Source organism: Salvelinus alpinus, chromosome 20, assembly GCF_045679555.1.
Source record: "Salvelinus alpinus chromosome 20, SLU_Salpinus.1, whole genome shotgun sequence".
Classification (NCBI taxonomy): domain Eukaryota; kingdom Metazoa; phylum Chordata; class Actinopteri; order Salmoniformes; family Salmonidae; genus Salvelinus; species Salvelinus alpinus.
The window spans coordinates 34,415,367-34,432,485 of record NC_092105.1 but is presented as its reverse complement, the minus strand read 5'-3'; the positions used below and the strand labels follow the sequence as shown (position 1 = coordinate 34,432,485).

Sequence of the window (17,119 nt, the reverse complement as noted above, 5' to 3'; positions counted from 1 at the left end):
GGCCGAATGCAAAATAACCATAGGACAACCACACTCTCACCAAGCTCTAAGAAACATTTTCAGAATGTTATGTGCTAGCTGGGTTTACTCCCTCTGAGGGCTGACAGATCAATAACACAGAGATATCAACAACAAGCAACATGCAATGTTGTCCCATCCATCCCTGATTGAAAACAGTAACCACTGTTCACATTCACAGATAATGATCCTGCTCTTTCAGTGGCACAGCCATCTTTGTGGAGCCTCAGACTGGCAAATGAGACATCCTTGCCCCGGACCAAATCCAATTACTTTGGGACAATAGTAGCAGCCCTGCAGGCTCTGATACCTTTTTGGAAACCTTGGACATCCGATGGAGAGAACCAAGTGCCTCTGCTTTCCCTTCCTCTGTGTCTATCTATCCACCCATCTCAGCTTCCGCTAGGATTAACCAAGTGGATGCCATCTGGTGCAAAAAGCTAATCATGTCAAGGGTGTCCCCGAGTGTGTATGAGGACAGTGCACTGCTGTAGGCCTATACTCCCAATGTGGATGCATGACCCAGTCAGTCATCCATACAGTGATATATTAGGATTATAGGGATGTCGTGCTGCAACTGATAATACATTGGATATGAATAGCCTATTGTCTATCTTATCTATGCATGAAATTAAAGAAGCTACAGATGATATATTCATTCCACTTCAGTGACTGAGTAATGGCTCAGTCCAGGTTGTCAAATTCAATCTGACAGCCTATGATACGGTACATTAATAGTAGTCTTGTTGGTTTGTATGATTACACGGATACTGCTTCGTACCCAGTGTTACTTTGCAAACCTACCATTATCTTCAGAGTTGAGAGCAGTTAAAAGGAATATGCACATACATCGTCACGACAACCAATCATGACAATGTCACATGGATTACTATGGCACCATCTGGTGGCAAACTTTAAGAGGAAAATTATATTTCTACAAACTTCCAAAGCTGTTCTTGTAAGATATAGTGGAGCTAGATAAACAGTTCTCTTTTCTTTTTTAAAATTTGGATTGATGGGGTAATAGACAAGAAAAACTAAAAGCACAAGACCACAATAAAATAAAATATTTATTGAGTTAATATTCTAACCACACACACCGTGGAGTACAAACCAACAACCCCTGATACTGGCAGACGTACATTGACACTGGTTTCTGTATTTGAGGAGTAAAGTGTTACGCTATGGATTATACACACAAAGACAACGAGCAGGCCCACAACAACCCCTTCCACAACCATCCATAAGGAGTAAGTGATGCTAACACCTTTGTGTGAATCAAAGTCAACATAGTCAAAAATCAAGCAGGCTTTCGTCTACCACAGTAGTCATCATGGAATATATTATGTGTGACACTGAGATCAATTACTTGACATAAAACAAATAAGGCAACAAGGGTAAGACAACCCTCAGACAAACTCAGGCAGGACAAGCCACTATTACTGATCACTGACTGACAACACTTAAAAACACACACGTCATCATAAAAAAAAAAAAACAGTGCAATTATCGTAAAATATATTACTGACTCTGTGTCCAGTCTGATTTCTGGAACCATCTGTATGTGATGGTATTGACAGTCATAATATCATACTTGCGAGAATCCTAACTTGGATAATCACACTTAACTCACAGATTTCTTAAAATCATGATAAACATGAGTTATGCTCATGGATCTCAAGTTAAGATTCAGGACACTTAGACTGGATGAGTGTTACCATAAGATATGGCTTTGCTATAGTGGTGAATGATCAATGGAGGGGCCTCAGCTCAGCCTACATCTGAAGCCTACATCCCCTCCTCCTGGACAAGGAATCTCCTTTAGCAGACAGACTCCTGGAGATGGGAATGATTGATTCAGTACTGGGTCAAACAGTCCCTCCGTCAGTGGTTTAGTGTTGGCTTGGGACCCATAGTCCCGGGTGTCAACAGTGTGTGTGTGTAATTGAGAGATGAGGAGATCACAGTTTGGGTTGGTTGGACATCTTGATCTTCAGGTTCTCCGCCAACTTATCCAAGAATTCAAAGGTGTTCAGGTAGTCTGAGCGTTTGGTACTAAGAAAGGAGGAGAGGGGAAAAGTAAGAAAGTTTGAAGTGTGTGTGTGTGTGTGTGTGTGTGTGACTCACTCTGCCATGCCTTTGACACAGATAGCCAGATCCTTGGTCATGAAGCCAGCCTCGATGGTCTCAATGCAGACGACCTCCAGGGCCTCAGCAAACACACGCAGCTCTGCGTTGTCATCCAGCTTCGCCCGGTGCAGCAGCCCCCGCGACCACGCAAAAATGGACGCTGCGCACACACGACCACAACACATAAGGGAAATCTTTTCCTAGGTCCTTGTATTGCCTTTATTTCTCTTGGCTGGTACATTCAGATATAAAAACAGTGAAAAGGAAGAAGCTAGACTAGAGGTTTTAAGAGCAGGTATTATCAGTCATAGAGATACAATATGTTCTATTTTCCTTTCTATCTATGTGTTATTTACCAATGGGGTTGGTGGAGGTCTCCTTGCCCTGCTGGTGCTGTCTGTAGTGGCGTGTTACTGTACCGTGGGCAGCCTCTGACTCTACTGTACGGCCGTCAGGACAGATGAGCACACTGGTCATCATACCCAGGGACCCATAGCCTGGTGGACACACAAATACATTAGTCGCAAAGTGCTTAACAGCAAACTAAATTTCTATCAGAATACAGTGTATAGTCTGCCTTGAAAACCTACATTTAAGGTGAGAAATATAGCAATGTAGCCAATGACATTGTTTTCATTCAGAAAGCCTAGCTAAACAGTAACTCACCTCGTGATACTGTTTATCCCTCAGAGCTAGCTACTGTAGTACACATGTAGACTATCTCACCTTGTGCTACAGAGTCAGACTGAACGTCTCCGTCGTAGTTCTTGCAGGCCCAGATGAATCCTCCATCAGACTTCATAGCCTGAGCCACCATGTCATCAATCAGACGATGCTCATACCAGATCCCCTTCTGCTCAAACTTAGAGCGGTACTCCCTGCGACACACACAGGAACAGGTCTGAGGACAGGGTTTACACACCAAACCCTCAATCTGTCCATTCTAAACTTGTGAGCCATACATTGAAAAGAGGCATGGTAGTTGGGGGGGGGGGGGGGCTTGCCTGCCATTGACCATATATCAACCATACTTTATTTATAATGATCATGTTTCATGTATGATGATCATGTATGATCTACTTCCTGAAAAATATATTGCCAGTAGGGACAATAATGATTTACTCGACTTGATTAAATGTTCTGAGGTTAGGCAGTCTTACTTCTCGTAGATCTCCTGGAAGATATCTTTGAAGCGTCCGTCATACTTCTTGAGGATGGTGTTCTTGGTGCTGAGATACAGAGGCCAACCTTTAACCAGGCCCATCTGGAAGGAGCTGTGGGCAAAGTCCCTGATGGAGCTGTCTGTGTTGTACATCCCCAGAGCTACACCACCTGAACCTGGAGGACAGAGAGACAGACACATGCATCATTCTCATGTAGATACGGTACACAGTCACACAAACACACACAAAGAAACATGCATGCACACACACAGCCTCATTAAGACAGCCTTTTCTCATTCAAACAGAACGATGGAGCCAACCTTAATCAAAGTTCAAGGTTTGTCTAGAGTATGTTCAGGAAAGGGAGGTCCATGGCTGATTTATCCTACAAGCAGAGTTAAATCAGATAACGCTATTCTCATTTTGTAATATTTACACTGCAAACATAATGTAAAGATAGTCAATATGATGTACCCAGGCTGGCACCATAGGCTAACACAGTGTTATATAAGGGACACAATCTGTACTGGACATTATTGCCTATACAAGAACAAATAAATATTTTCATCGACAAGTAAACATGTTGTTTTACCTTCAAAGTCGTGGACGACAAAGTTCATTGGCTCCCCAGACTTGGGTGTGAATTTCATCTCCAATCTCCCAGGCCCTGGTACTACAAAGTCTGTGGCCTTGTACTGTGAAAAGAGGCAGGAGGAGAGGTCAATAGATGTAATACAGACAGGACTCCATCTAGTGGAGAAAAACAGCAATGCCACCCCCTGTCTGGTGCAACAGGTAATAATGGCAGACCCTGGTTGTGACCCCACTCTCCAAGGGCGTCTCAGGGGGATATGCTAACAGTTCTTTATGAATAGATGACAGGTTACAATGCTGTTGTATATTGGGCTAATATGAAACATTGTTCCGAATGGCTTCTACCAATCAGGAGTGTGGATGCAACAGAAAAAGCAAATCGAGAAATAGCAGTAAAACAAAACATGTATCATGCATCCAGGCCGTAACGTGACACGATTCTCAACAATCAGTAACCAACCCAGCGCTCACCTCATTTGTCATTTGAGCATATTAACTATGGCATGGTGCCACGTACATGTTCTATTATCCTCTAGCTGCTGTACAGTATGAATGATGTAGCAGTTTGAGACTTTGATCCAGGGAGACAAGTGTCAACATCATGGTCCAAAGGGCAACAGATCCATTTAATCAGTGACTGACTGAGCCTTCAGCGACAACACCAGGCCCCTGCCTGCCCATCTGTCTCCCTGTGAGCAGGCCTGACAACCACAGCTCTAGTCGGCATGAAGTTAACATGTGATCAACTGGGTCGGTTACTGATTTTGAGACTGGTGTACAAGATCTCCCTTCATTGAAAACGTGTTAACAGATACAAGGAACTAATAAACACATTGTGTCGTCTACCTACGGCCTAGCATCCATCCTTCCACCTTTGAGGTAATCAATTACCTTCAAAAATGGTAGATTTAAGGAAGCGAGGGACGAAGAAGGGCCTAGAGAGCGACCTTGAGAGACTCATTAGGGGTGCATAGAGTAAAGGAGGGTTGATGAATGGTTAGTAAGGGTTCTACTGCTGAACGGTTGGTAAGGTTACCTGGTCTCCGTGGGCGTGCCTGCCGATGATGATGGGTTTGACCCAGCCGGGCACCAGGCGGGGGATGTTCTTACAGATGATGGCCTCCCTGAACACGGTGCCTCCCAGGATGTTACGGATGGTTCCGTTGGGCGAGCGCCACATCTGCTTCAACTTGAACTCCTCCACCCGGTTCTCGTCCGGCGTGATGGTGGCACACTTAATGCCCACGTTGTATCGTCGCGTCGCCTCCGCCGCCTCAACGGTAACCTTGTCGTCAGTGGCGTCGCGGTTCTCCATGCCTAGGTCGTAGCTGATGGAAGTGCAGGGAGGGTAGCAGAAGAGAGGAGCAGGGTAGGGAGAAAGTAGAATTTAGTTACATTCAGGTTTCATGGGAGGGAAAATGCCATGAAAAGTGGGTTGGGCTGTGAAACTAATCTGACATTATATTATTTGTTTTACAGTTGGCTATACTATGATACAATCATATTTAATTCTGATACAATGTGTGTTTTTTTATGTTGGTTTTAAGCCTTCTATAATGAAGTCAGTGGGGATTCCCAATCCAAACCGCTACCTCAGATGACTGAACCACCTCACCATGGAGTCCCCTGCTCTACCAGTTCACAGAGCCACACTGTAGCAAAGCAGCATGGGACCCAGGAAACAAATTATTTCGGTTTACATTTTTGTCAGTAGCCTACACACAATACCCCAAAGTGGAATGATGTTTTTAGACATTTTTACAAATGAAAAGCTGAAATGTCCTGCGTCAATAATTATTCAACCCCTTTGTTATGGCAAGCCTAAATAAGATCAGGAGTAAAATGTGCTTAACAAGTCACATAATAAGTTGCATGGACTCACTGTGTGCAATAAGTGTTTAACATGATTCTTAAATGACTACCTCATCTCTGTACCCCACACATACAGATAATTGTAAGGTCCCTCAGTCGAGCAGTGAATTTCAAACACAGATTCAACCACAAAGACCAGGGAGGTTTTTCAGTGCCTCGCAAAGAAGGGCACCTATTGGTAGATGGAAAAAAAATGCAAACATTGAATATCCCTTCGAGCATTAATTACACTTTGGATGGAGTATCAATACACCCAGTCACTACAAAGATACAGGCATCCTTCCTAACTCAGTTGACGGAGAGGAAGGAAACCGCACAGGGATTTCACCTTGAGGCCAATGGTGAGTTTAAAACAGTTAAGAGTTTAATGGCTGTGATAGGAGAAAACTGAGGAAGAATGAAAAACATAGTTACTCCACAATACTAACCTAATTGACAGAGTGAAAAGAAGCCTGTACAGAATAAAAATATATTCTCAAACATGCATCCTGTTTGCAACAAGGCACTAAAGTAATACTGAAGAAGAAAAAAAAAGTGGCAAAGCAATTCATTCACTTGTCCTGAATACAAAGTGTAACGTTTAGGGCAAATCCAATACAACATATTACTGAGTACTACTCTCCATATTTTCAAGCATAGTGGTGGCTGTATCATGTTATGAGTATGCTTGTAATCGTTGAGGACTGGGGTGTTTTACCAGGGGGAAAAAAAAACAGAATGTAGCTAAGCAAAGACAAAATCCTAGAGCAAAACCTGGTTCAGTCTGCTTTCCATCATACATTGGGAGATTGTAATCTAAAACACAAGGCCAAATCTACACTGGAGTTGCTTACAAAGAAGACAGTGAATGTTCCTGAGTGGCCGAGTTACAGTTTTGACTTAAATCTACTTGAAAATCTATGGCAAAACCTGAAAATGGTTGTCTAGCAATGATCAACAACCAATATGACAGAGCTTGAAGAATTAATAAATGGACAAATGTTGCACAATCCAGGTGTGGAACGCTCTTAGAGACTTACCCAGAATGACTCACAGCTGTAATCGGTGCCTAAGGTGATTCTAACAAGTATTGACTTAGGGGGTTGAATACTTACCTAAATCAAGATATATTAGTGTTTTTTCCCCCTTTTCATTTCAACTTTGACATTAGCGTTTTGTATAGATCATTGACAAAAAAAATTACAATTAAAATCATTTTTAATCCCACTTATTAACAACAAATTGTGGAAAAAGTCAAGGGGTGTGAATACTTTCTGAAGGCATAGTAGAAGATGCAAACAAAAGAAACTCCTCTGAAAGACCCAACACATCCTCGCAAGGGATGGGGATGCTCTGCTCACAAAAACAAGGTAGTGTAGGAAGGAACACCAGTTTCATCACCCCACAAAAATAGTACTTTGTGTGCACTCGTACTTCCAAAAAGACAAGACTAAGCATAAATACCCATAATTTGCTTGTAGGCCTTTCCTTGTGGAAACTGATGTCATGGGTTTGGAACACTTGGAGGTTTGTATCATGACTTGACTGTGCTCATGTGGCTCTGTTGGTTATATAATTACTATTACACTTTATACACCTTCTTGCATTAATACTGAAAATATTGTGAAATCAGCTCTTACAAACCGACCTTATGGATTTATTCCGGGCCTTTAGGTGATTCGGTCCAAAACTCAGTTTTGAAGTTGAGTTAAGACAGAGGGTGAGGTCATGTGAATTGTGATATTAACTGCACTGCAGCTAAACTCCTGTGTGTGTGTGTCAGTGTTAATTTTGTCAAAAAAAATAATGAAAATATTCATCAAACACCTATTTTCAGTGGCAATTAACTAGACCCAGAAAAAACTATGAAAATTATTTTTAATTTCAGTTGACGAAAATGAGACTAAATTATCTCTGTGACTAAAATCTGACTTGTAAATGGAATGGGCAAGAGTTTTTGGAGATATTGAACAGCTCTCCAATCTGGTGGACACACATCATTGATGCAAATAAGGTACACACCATGGCTACTCTCCCGGTGCACGGCACAAGCTCCCCGTAGAAAAGGGGGCAACTTTTGGAGCCACTGTACTTATTGTGTCGATTCAAACAAGACCGAATGCAACGTTTCCACGGGAGAAGACCAGTGGTGTAAAGTACTTAAGTAAAAATACATAAGTATTTTTTGGGGAGATTATATATATATATATATATATAAATAAATAAAACAAACAAACAAACTCAGCAAAAAGAGAAACGTCCCTTTTTCAGGACCCGGTCTTTCAAAGATAATTCTTAAAAATCCAAATAACTTCACAGATCTTCATTATAAAGGGTTTAAACACTGTTTCCCATGCTTGTTCAATAAACCATAAACAATTAATAAACATGTACCTGTGGAACGGTCATTAAGACACTAACAGCTTACAGACGGTAGGCAATTAAGGTCACAGTTATGAAAACTTAGGACACTAAAAAGAGGCCTTTCTACTGACTCTGAAAAACACCTAAATAAATATCCTCAGGGTCCCTGCTCATCTCCCTGAACGTGCCTTAGGCATGCTGCAAGGAGGCATGAGGACTGCAGTTGTGGCCAGGGCAATAAATTGCAATGTCCGTACTGTGAGACTCCTAAGACAGCGCTAAAGGGAGAGAGGGAAGGACAGCTGATCGTCTTTGCAGTGGCAGACCACGTGTAACAACACCTGCACAGGATCGGTACATCCGACCATCACACCTGCGGGACAGGTACAGGATGGCAACAACAACTGCCCGAGTTAGGAACGCACAATCCCTCCAGGAACGCACAATCCGTCCATCAGTGCTCAGACTGTCCACAATAGGCTGAGAGAGGCTGGACTGAGGGCTTGTAGGCCTGTTGTAAGGCAGGTCCTCACCAGACATCACCAGCAACAACGTCACCTATGGGCACAAACCCACCATCGCTGGACCAGACAGGACTGGCAAAAAGTGCTCTTCACTGATGAGTCGCGGTTGTCTCACTAGGGGTGATGGTCGGATTCGCGTTTATTGTCGAAGGAATGAGCGTTACACCGAGGCCGGTACTCTAGAGCAGGATCGATTTGGAGGGTCCATCATGGTCTGGGGCAGTGCGTCACAGCATCATTGTTGTCATTGCAGGGAATCTCAACACTGTGCGTTACAGGTAAGAGATCCTCCTCCCTCATGTGGTACCCTTCCTGCAAGCTTATCTTGACATGACCCTCCAGCATGACAATGCCACCAGCCATACTGCTCGTTCTGTGCGTGATTTCCTGCAAGACAGGAATGTCAGTGTTCTGCCATGGCCAGCGAAGAGCCCAGATCTCAATCCCATTGGGCACGTTTGGGACCTGTTGAATCAGTGGGTGAGGGCTAGGGCCATTCCTCCCAGAAATGTCCGGGAACATGCAGGTGTCTTGGTGGAAGAGTGGGGTAACATCTCACAGCAAGAACTGGCAAATTCTGATGCAGTTCATGAGGAGGAGATGCACTGCAGTACTTAATGCAGCTGGTGGCCACACCAGATACTGACTGTTACTTTTGACTTCGACCCCCCCTTGTTCGGGGACACATTATTCCATTTCTGTTAGTCACATGTCTGTGGAACTTGTTCAGTTTATGTCTCAGTTGTTGAATCTTGTTATGTTCATACAAATATTTACACATGTTAAGTTTGCTGAAAATAAACGCAGTTGACAGTGAGAGGACGTTTCTTTTTTTGATGAGTTTATATTACCTACATATTATATTTGCTACATTCCTGAAATGATGTACTTTTTACTCCATACATTTTCCCTGACACCCAAAAAGTAATTGTAATATTTTTTATGCTTAGCAGGACAGGAAAAATGTTCAATTCACACACTTATCAAGAGAATATACCTGATCATCCCTACTGCCTCTGATCTGGCAGACTCATTAAAAACAAATGCTTTGTATGTAAATGATGTCTGAGTGTTGGAGTATACATTAAAATAAGAAAATCATGCTGTCTGGTTTGCTTAATAAGGAATGTGAAATGATTTATAAGTTTAACTTTTGATACTTATGTATATTTAAAACCAAATACTTTTAGACTTTTACTCAAGTGCTATTTTACTGTGTGAATTTCCTCATCTACTGGAGTCATTTTCTATTAAGGTATCTTTCCTTTTACTCAAGTATGAAAATTGGGTACTTTTTCCACCACTGGAGTAGACAGCGTTGGCACCCACAAGTTGACTGGGGAAAATACTACCAACCTCAAGAGAAATCTGAAAGCGCACCATCCCAATATACCGTATATGTTCAGGTAATAAAATATTTATAATGCTAGCTAGTTAGTTTGCTCCAACCTAACAGACCACTACTTGACAGAACTTTGATTGCAATTTAGCTACAGTATGTCAAGGGGCAAGGCTCCAGACTGCAAACATTTAGTCACATTTTGACTTGGTTGCATCAGTGCCAGCTGATCATCATTAGGGTCACATTAATCAAACGTTTCAAAACGTCCTATTTTTTCAGATAAAACCATGATTTGGTCAAACAGTAAAGTGCATTATCCTCACAATTCCTTTAATGAAAGTCTACCCAGCTCCTGGGCCTGCTTCAATAATGAGCGAGCCCCTCTCTCTCCCCGGATGTGCTCCGGGAGAGGGGAAAAAAGGCTTCTGATTGTACATTTCAAAATGCAATTGTGGGAAATACAAAGCTTTGGATGCAACTACTGTTGTTCTCAACTTTCTTTGGCTATATTTTTTTATTTATTTGTCATCTCTTAATATTGAGCTCAATAGCAACTATTTTACAACCAAGATATTTGACATGGCTTTAAGATAGGAAGCATGGATCGGCCATTCCGAGTGAATCATGCATTCCTGCTTGGACATGTTAGATGAAACAACTTATTTATTGAATAGCCTACCACCTCAGTAGTATATTACACAGTCTAAAGCACTGTGAATGATGTGATAACACCTTTTTTATATGGTGTGATGCCGCGGGGGAAAATTGGTGCAACCAAATCATGGGCTGGTGCCGCCAACTGAAAAAGTAATTGGCACCAATCCCACCAGGAGAAAATGCTAGTCTGGAGCCCTGTCAAGGGGGGATTTTCAATCTGCTGCTGAGTAATGTGTTCTTCTGCCAATTTGGCTATTGGGAAGAGAATCATGCGATAGAATGTAATGCATAAAAATATGTTTGTGCACATGGAAGTCAGTGATTTATGTTTACTGTAAGTTAATGAGGCAGTAAATATGCGATGTGACTACAATTAAAGGGTTTTTAGTTGACTAAAATGGCCCACTGTTTGTCATTTTGACAATAGACTGAATCAATATTCAAATGACAAAAATGTGACTAAGACTTAATGAAAGAAGACTAGACTAAATAAAAATAAATTGTGCCAAAATTAACACTGGTGTGTGTGTCATCAGTCCAGTCTAAAGGGCATATACTGGCTGTGCAAAAAGGAGGAGTGGGAAATCAATGGACGGTACTAGAGAATGAGACTATAACTGTTCAGATATACAGACCAGAGTTGTACATCTTGAAAATTATATTTTCTTGATCGTCCTAGGTCAGTCAGTAGAGTAGCAACTACAGTAGACTGCTGATGTCATGTGATCAGATTGTCTGCAGGTTTGGATAATACATTGGTCTTTATGCTACACCTAGGGACAGACTCGTCCTCAGAATTTGAATATGCATTTGTCTATACAAGTGATCAATTATTATACCAACTCCCTTTGATCTGGGCAGCACAACAGAAGCACACTTCTCTCTTATCTAATACTTGAAACACTCCACACATGCTGAACAGACATCTAACACTGGGTAGCATAAGAGTACAATAAAAACAAATTTAAGTGATAATGCCAGAGAATCCGGTGTTTGGAGGGTATATTGGCACAGGTGATGTTAGGCAAACCGTGACAATATATCCTCCAAACACCGGCTTCAAGGGTATTATCACTTCTATACAACGGGTTACCAACATATTCAAATGATTGACATTTTCATTAAAAAAAAAAATGTTTTATGATTTTATTCATGCATTTCATCCTTCCACAAGATATAGGCCAGAAACAAATCTAGGGTTACTACCCAAGCCAATCAGTTTGGTTGCTAGAGACACGACCCAGTCATTCAGTCTTTTTGTTCTGTATCTATGGACGTGTCCCAGTCGTTTGTTCTAAATGTTCCATTGCCATACTGGCTGGCAACGTTCTTATCCCTTGCTTGCTAGCTAGCCAACTACGGCTAACTTACAGTCACGTCAAAAAGTGTAGACAGAATAACAGTAAAGTAGCCACATTTGCATTTCTTTAAGCTGTTTTCTAATGACATTTATTTGGATACATCCATAACAATGAGCTAATGAGGTGTGATTTTGTCTGGCATACAACATTTGTTCACTCGTCAGGACACTGTTGTTCAGAGGAGCTAGCCAACAACACAGCTAACACAATCACTTCAAACTGAAGCTGGAAAGTCTGCAAACTAGCTGCACTTAATTTCATTTGACCTTTTTTCAATTGACATTCCTTTGTATATATCCATAAAAATTATGCCAGCTGTTCATGATTTCGACTGGCTGAGAAACTGCCTGCCTGTCTGTCTCGTCCCGACACGTTCATTACCATGGGACAGCTGGAGATTGAATTTAAATATTGAAACAATGTTGCAAATGTCAGAGAGACAGACAGCAAGATTTATACAAATCGCCACTGTTGAAAACTAAATGTTAGTCTAAAAGAAATGTGAGATAATGTCCAGATGCTTTTTATAGTGGAGATCAATTTTATAAATTGCTTGGCTGGGCTGATGAGACAGTGGATTGCGCAATCAGTAAATAGGCATTTTAACGTCATAGATTTAGCTGGTGGAATAGACACGGCTGGAATGAATTTTTAACCAATCAGCATTCCAGATTAGACCCACCCGTTGTATACTGCGCAATAATATGCAGTGACAACTAACACACAGGTGTGTCCTTGGTGATATTGTGCTAGTGTCAAGGGTTAGCGTAGTGACGTGCCGTGCACAGCTACTATCAGCATTTCCACATCACTTGTGTGTACTCCTGGAAATTACAGGGAAATGGGTTTTCCTGACTATGTGACCTGACCAGGAAAAAGAGAGTATCGACAAATCAGGTAAAAACTGAATCACAGAGGAGCTGAAGCAGGTGTTGACAAGCTCGTCTGGTGTGACAAGTCTTCTACCCCCACCCCCCATTAACAACCCCCCCCCCCCCCCGAACTGGGACGGTCTACGTGAATTTCTTAAGAAGCGCTCATTTTCATTGAAAGACGTTTCCCGTTACAAAACGCTTTTCTACGGTGTTCACTAATGAATACAGTCAGCAGGTATAACTCACCTGTGCAGGTCCATCTCCAGGTAGGGGAAGATGAGCTTCTCCTTAATGAGCTCCCAGATGACTCTGGTCATCTCATCCCCCTGCATCTCCACCACCGACCCTGCCTTGATCTTCTGAGACATCTGGAACTTGGGGGAGAGATAGACAAGGGAAGAGAGAGTCAGAGTCAATGGTAACAAGAAAGGGGCAACTGGCAAGCTTGAGACTATACTGCCAAGCCTTTTGAGCGTTGGAAGTTATTTCAGGAGTGATACTGTTATGGCCATTTTAGCCAGCTATATGTACATTTTAGTCTTTCAGCAGACACTAATCCAGAGCGACATACCGGAGAAATTACGGTTAAGTGCCTTGCTCAAGGGCACATCTACTGATTTTTCACCTAGTCTGATTGGGGATTCAAACAAGAAACCTTTTGTTTACTGCCCAAAAGCCACTAGGCTACCTGCCGCTTACCAGTGGCATGTATTCATGGATGCCAAGGGAAGCCAGCCCCCCCACTCCCCAAATATATACAAAATAAATAAATATCTTTAGTTTCTCTGTTTCATAATTTTCCTTCAATTTGCAAGAGGATGAATGTAACTCACAGGAGAAAGCATCCGAGCGAGCGAAACAGCGCCCCTCTGTCTATCTACGTGTAGGCCATATATCTGATGCTATCTGGTCCAAACAAGTATGACATTGTTGCCGCCCGTAGCATTGAAGGCAAGGGAAGCCAGCAAGCATTTGGCTTCCATTGATTAAAAAAAGTATACAAAATTTGCCAATCAGCTTTGAGCGAGCTCAACTGTGAATTGTTCTGGCTCACCAACAAAAAAAAAGTAAACGGAAGCCGGCTTGGATTTTGGCGTCACTCCTATCAAATCCCATTGGTTATGTTGTTGTCCTCCGGTGGCTAGCTAGCTAGCTAAAATTGGAACTTTTCTAAATTAGCCATGGATGGAGCTAGGGATTTGGACTTTACTTAATTCTCTGACTGGCCAATGATTATAAGGACCATTCTGATCCAACCATTAATTCATACATTGTTGTGCCCCTGGCCTGAGAGGATGGAAGTTCAATTTGTAGCTATATGTAGAAGGCTAATGTTAACTAACTAAAGTTGTCCATTAATGGAAATTAGCCTAGCGCTCACGCATTTTAGCCAGGTAGCCTAGATTGCTATCCAGTTTTGTGACAAAACAAAAAGGTGTGATTGAATTTATTCTGCCATTGTGTCTTCTTATTGTCTCGGCCTTTAGGCCTGAATATCATGGTCGCAAGGCATATGAATTAACAGGTTATAAAACAAACAACGCAATTATCACAACACATAGGTTGTAATATGGCTTGGCTTTCCCAGTGATTTTACCCATGCACCGATACTGGCGCTAACATGAACCTAGTCTGATTAATCAGGCTGAAATACACAATTAATTGGTATATTGGCATTAGTTTCAGGCCAATTAATTGTGTATTACAGCCTGATTAATCAGACTAACATGAACGCAGTTAACTCTGGGTGACTAGTTTCACAAGTCTAACAAATATCTCGACCAAAATGTATTTATACAACTATTTCCTATTTCTCTGAATGTGAACATGGGATACATGACAGGCAGGATGTGTTCAGTTACTTCGACCAACAACAACCCTGGAGTTAAAATGTAACCAATCAACAATGCAGTACTGGTGCTAGTTTGGAGTAGATAGCCTACACTGTTTCTTCTGAAAACTTTGTATCAATGTTTCATCATTCGACCCAGAAAGAGCAGCCGCAGAATGTTACACGAAAACACACATGGACATCGTATGACGAGGAGGAGTTAGTAATATAGGGATACACTGGCAAAGACTAGACGAAGTTATAAACTTTAGATCTCACGTTACAGTCTGTCTGAATTACCTAATGTTAATCCTGATTTTCTACTTCCTGAATGTATGTGAGCCGGGTGTGAAAATAGATGTCATTATCATCCTTTACAACAAAGCTCCACACTTGTGATTGATTTTCAACAGGCCTACATCTCTGGCTACATTAAAACGATCTGTAAGCAACATTTCAATGCATTGTGCAGTGTATATTCCCGTTTCATGTAGCGGTTTCATGGTTTAAAGGACCCCAATAGCTTTTGTTTAGTCCAACAATGGTTACTGTTGCAGAACACAATGGGGATTTGCGATGAACACACATTTAAGCTTTTAGGCATAATAAGCGACTCTCCTGAAATGCATAAGAAGATGTTATGAATGCCTACCTTTGTTTTCTACCTGAACCACAATCTGAACAAGTAATACTCGATGAAGCAGTAGAACGTCTTGTTCTACACCGACTTCCTGAAGTATCAACAGAGGCGTCAACCTTTTCGGCAACCGTGCACTCGCCCGCTCGAAAGACACTCCCTGTACCAATCAACGGAGATGTATAATCTAAAACAGCCAATAAAGTAACCCCCACAGCTGTGGGCGCGTCTTTATTGGCGGGTATCGGGTAGGTGTTTGTTCAAGAGGGTCGGTGTGTGCTATGCTAATCATTGCAACATAAGAACCTGTTCATAACCAAGTTGTTTAGACATTCGGTAGATTTATAGATCAGATCATCTGTGGTAGGTTTTGACAAAAAAAATGCGTCATATGACATTCATGCGATTTCAAATAAACCTATTTCAAAATGATGTAGTTGCTAGGCTATCACCAGAGAGCAAAGGGCTAAACGAGAAGGATAACTGGGTCAGAAATCGGTCTTGTCCAGCAGGTGGCGTTTTTCGTTCACCAAGTCATTCGTTTTTGTATGGCGGTCAATGAGTGTCGAATTTAGTTAAAAATATGAAGGGCTTATTGCTACGTGGCTTATTTGATCAAATAGAAGTTTCGTAATGATTAGTTTGTTACGAGTGTACTGATAAGTAGGACACGTGACATCCTGGTAACTTTGTGCCTGGTCTTCACACCACAGCCAAAGTCATAAACCCCACCCATTTCTACAATGTATCTTCTTAAAAAGTGATTTTAAACCTAACCTTATGCCTAACCTTAATTTAAGACCAAAAAGCACATTAATGTTTTTATGATAGGAGTCATTCTTGCGCTGCAATAACATTGTTTTTAAATAAAGAATAAATGCGTTTTCTGAAAACCCCACAACATTAAGTACATATTAAACCTTCAAGAAAACATATTTTACCACCTCAGGCATTAAAGCTCTTTTATTGTCAATTTTTGTCGGATATGGAAACCATTTATTTTCAACCCCGTCCCAGACAATATGGAAGTTGTCTGAATGTGATTCTGAAAGATACTTATGTAAATCAACATGTACCTAATGCTCATGTGTCCCCTAAACCAATTAAATTATAAATATAAAATGTATGTAAAATCTCAGAATTTTGCTATATTAAACCTTGAAATAGACACATTATGTGTCAGTGGGATCATCATTTAAATAAATGTTTTCAATTCAGAATTTTAACCTATCTAATCTTTTTGGGATTGTCCTTAACATTTCAGACTGAACTCAGAAAACTTTAAATTCCTATTTATTAATCTTTACCATTTTATTTAACAAATATTGTTATGTGACAGGGTTGAGACTAGGGTGACACGGTTGAATACTGTAACGGCGTTGAAGAGATCGGTTTCCATATAAACTAATTTAGTTTACTATCAAAATCCCTCCCAAGATTTACCCCAAAACATTGCATTTCATTGTATGCAACCATGTAATAAGGACATTAGATATATTTAAAATAATCTGGGTTTTATTAACCAAACTGCAGTAAATATTGAAACAAATAAAAATGTCAACATTAAGGTAATTAATAACATTCAACAGGTTTCATCAGAAAAGTTAAGTGTCATCAAACTGTAGGAACATTTTCCAAGGGCATTTAGAAAGCTAGAACAGCTGTTAACTACAGTACTAGTGTCAGCATGACTATCCTCCTTCTCAGGAGCACCATATTCATTCATTCATGGTTTTCTTCCTGAGAGTCTGGCCCACAGATCTCTCTCAAGC

At 41.2% G+C, this 17,119-nt stretch overlaps 1 protein-coding gene across 1 annotated transcript; it reads right to left on the bottom strand.

The window, feature by feature from the left end:
- Positions 1 to 1,070: 1,070 nt before the first annotated feature.
- LOC139546728 (isocitrate dehydrogenase [NADP] cytoplasmic-like) lies at positions 1,071 to 15,502 on the bottom strand. Its single transcript, XM_071355449.1, has 9 exons — positions 15,363 to 15,502; positions 13,126 to 13,253; positions 4,942 to 5,233; positions 3,904 to 4,006; positions 3,309 to 3,486; positions 2,875 to 3,026; positions 2,505 to 2,645; positions 2,146 to 2,308; positions 1,071 to 2,073 (listed from the first exon to the last, which is right to left on the bottom strand). Exons 2-9 carry the CDS (start codon positions 13,245 to 13,247, stop codon positions 1,980 to 1,982), a joined length of 1,245 nt encoding a protein of 414 aa, XP_071211550.1. The 5' UTR covers positions 13,248 to 13,253; positions 15,363 to 15,502; the 3' UTR covers positions 1,071 to 1,979.
- Between the last annotated feature and the right edge of the window lie 1,617 nt (positions 15,503 to 17,119).

What these genes read in the sequence shown, in the direction of transcription:
- LOC139546728 (XM_071355449.1), bottom strand. Translation starts at nt 13,247, where the DNA reads ATGTCTCAGAAGATCAAGGCAGGGTCGGTGGTGGAGATGCAGGGGGAT. An exon ending in GGCACGCCCACGGAGACCAG is followed by an intron (nt 4,007 to 4,941) that starts GTAACCTTACCA and finishes CTCTTTTCACAG; the next exon opens with TACAAGGCCACAGACTTTGT. An exon ending in TGTCGTCCACGACTTTGAAG is followed by an intron (nt 3,487 to 3,903) that starts GTAAAACAACAT and finishes TCTGTCCTCCAG; the next exon opens with GTTCAGGTGGTGTAGCTCTG.